General features: G+C 35.0%; 1 protein-coding gene across 1 annotated transcript in view; it reads left to right on the top strand.

The window, feature by feature from the left end:
* Positions 1-1,312, top strand: part of LOC104946403 (neuron navigator 1-like) — a 36,230-nt gene extending 34,918 nt beyond the window's left edge. The window contains exons 15-18 of the mRNA XM_010772236.1: positions 154-237; positions 698-763; positions 936-1,047; positions 1,152-1,312. Coding sequence (XP_010770538.1) covers positions 154-237; positions 698-763; positions 936-1,047; positions 1,152-1,312 — 423 coding nt within the window. The remainder of the gene's footprint in view (positions 1-153; positions 238-697; positions 764-935; positions 1,048-1,151) is intronic.
* The last annotated feature ends 672 nt before the right edge of the window (positions 1,313-1,984 follow it).

Below are 1,984 nucleotides of genomic sequence, written 5' to 3'. Positions count from 1 at the left end.
CCCCCCCCCCTCCCTCCTCTCCCAGTAGATGGACAGAGCTGCTGCTTGATGTGATGTGAGCGTGTGAGGCTGCAGAGAGATTTGATGCAGCTGGTGACTCATAGCTGTTTGCTGTCTCACCCCCCCAACTCTGTCTTTTTGTCTTCTCTAAAGGCTAATCTGGTAGCAGCATTTGAACAGAGTTTGGCGCTGATGACGGCGCGCCTGCAGACCCTCTCTGTCTCCTCGGAGCAAAAGGTATCCATCACTGTGCTGATGAATTAAAGTTATTCATCAGCTAGTATATATATACTCAGGCATTAAAGATGTGATTTAAAATGAAAAAACACACAATAAGTCACACATGTATGAGATGAAAACAAACATTTACCTCTTTTATTTATAATTATATAACAATATTAATAAAACACGTACCGGTACTTATAATGATATGGTGATTATGGGCAGTTTTGATAAGGGATGTGACAAAACACATATTTTCAAAGTTAGTTTCATACAAACCAATTACTTTATTGTCTAAGAGAACACCCAAGTTATTGTCTCGTAAACATATGACTACAGAAATGTAACCCCCCACCCCCGGCTCTTTAATTTATTTGAAAATACGTTTGAAATACATGATGATGATGCTGATGATGATGATGAGGATAATCTATTAGTCTGTGCTAATAGATCATCGTTCAATGCTTTATATTAGATCCCGTCAGAGAATGAGCAGCTTCCAGGGGACATAGGGGTTCTGGAAATGAGTTGTGGGTCAAAGGTTAGTAGGTATAGTAGGATTTCAATGTTGTCTTCAGCCATCCCCCACAAACAACCCTGTCATCCTTGTTGAAAGACGATCGACCTTCCATCATTTTTGGTTTAGAGAATTGTTAGATGAGTTACCAGCCTGTAAACTCACATGATCATATGTTGGTATATTCCTTCTTTAGGAGTCTGAGCTCACTGATCTGAAGGATACCATCGAGGTTCTGAGGGTCAAAAACTCAGAGGCCCAGGAAATCATCCAGGTGGCTCTCAATACTCCAGAAATCGCACCTAAAGGTACAGAATGCGCTGGGGATGTAAAAAACTAAAAACACATTCAAAGATAAAGGTAGAAATGTAATAAGCTTTCCTCTGATATTCATGCACTTTTTCCTTTTAAGAAATGCCGATCAATCGCCAGAACTCCTCAGAAAGCATCTCCAGCCTGGCCAGCACCTCCAGCCACTCCAGTATGGGCAGTCTGAAGGAGCAGGAGGCCAAGAAGAAGAAGAAGAAGAGCTGGGTGAGAACCATGGGCACAGTGTTTAGAGATACTGGCTGAAAACACTCCCCTTTGTGGTGAAAGTAGATAATAATAATAATAATGATTATTATTATTATAGTTATTGTTATTAATTATAATAAATAATAATAACAATGATATTGATACTGATACAATAATTATAATAATTATAATATTATTGTGCTAAATAATTATAAATAACAATAATAATGAATATGTTCATTATTGTTATTAATAATTATAAATTATAATAATAATACCACATAACAATAATCATATTATTGTGGTAAAGGTAGATATTCTTATTATTAAAATAATAAGAATAATAATTGTTATTATTATTGTTTTTTATATTGTTTTTATTATTACTTTTTATGGTGATAATTATTATTATTATTTATAAATAAATAAAAATTTGCAATAAGGCAAGGCAGGCAAGAAAAGGCAAGTTTATTTATATAGCACCTTTCAACACAAGGCAGTGCTTTACAAACATGAAAGACATTAAGAGCATTAACAAACATATTATAAAATGACATTTAAAAGCACTTATTTAAAAGCAAAGATAAAAACCAAAGATAATAAAAGTTACAGTGCAGTCTAAGATATGAATATATCAATTAAAAGCAGTGGCAAAAAGAAAAGTCTTCAGCCTGGATTTAAAAGTAGTAAGAGTTGCAGCGGACCTGCAGGTTTCTGGGAGTTTGTTCC

The sequence above is a fragment of the Notothenia coriiceps genome, unplaced genomic scaffold, assembly GCF_000735185.1.
Source record: "Notothenia coriiceps isolate Sejong01 unplaced genomic scaffold, NC01 NC01_scaffold00011007, whole genome shotgun sequence".
NCBI lineage: Eukaryota > Metazoa > Chordata > Actinopteri > Perciformes > Nototheniidae > Notothenia > Notothenia coriiceps.
This window is presented reverse-complemented; position numbering and strand designations above follow the sequence as displayed.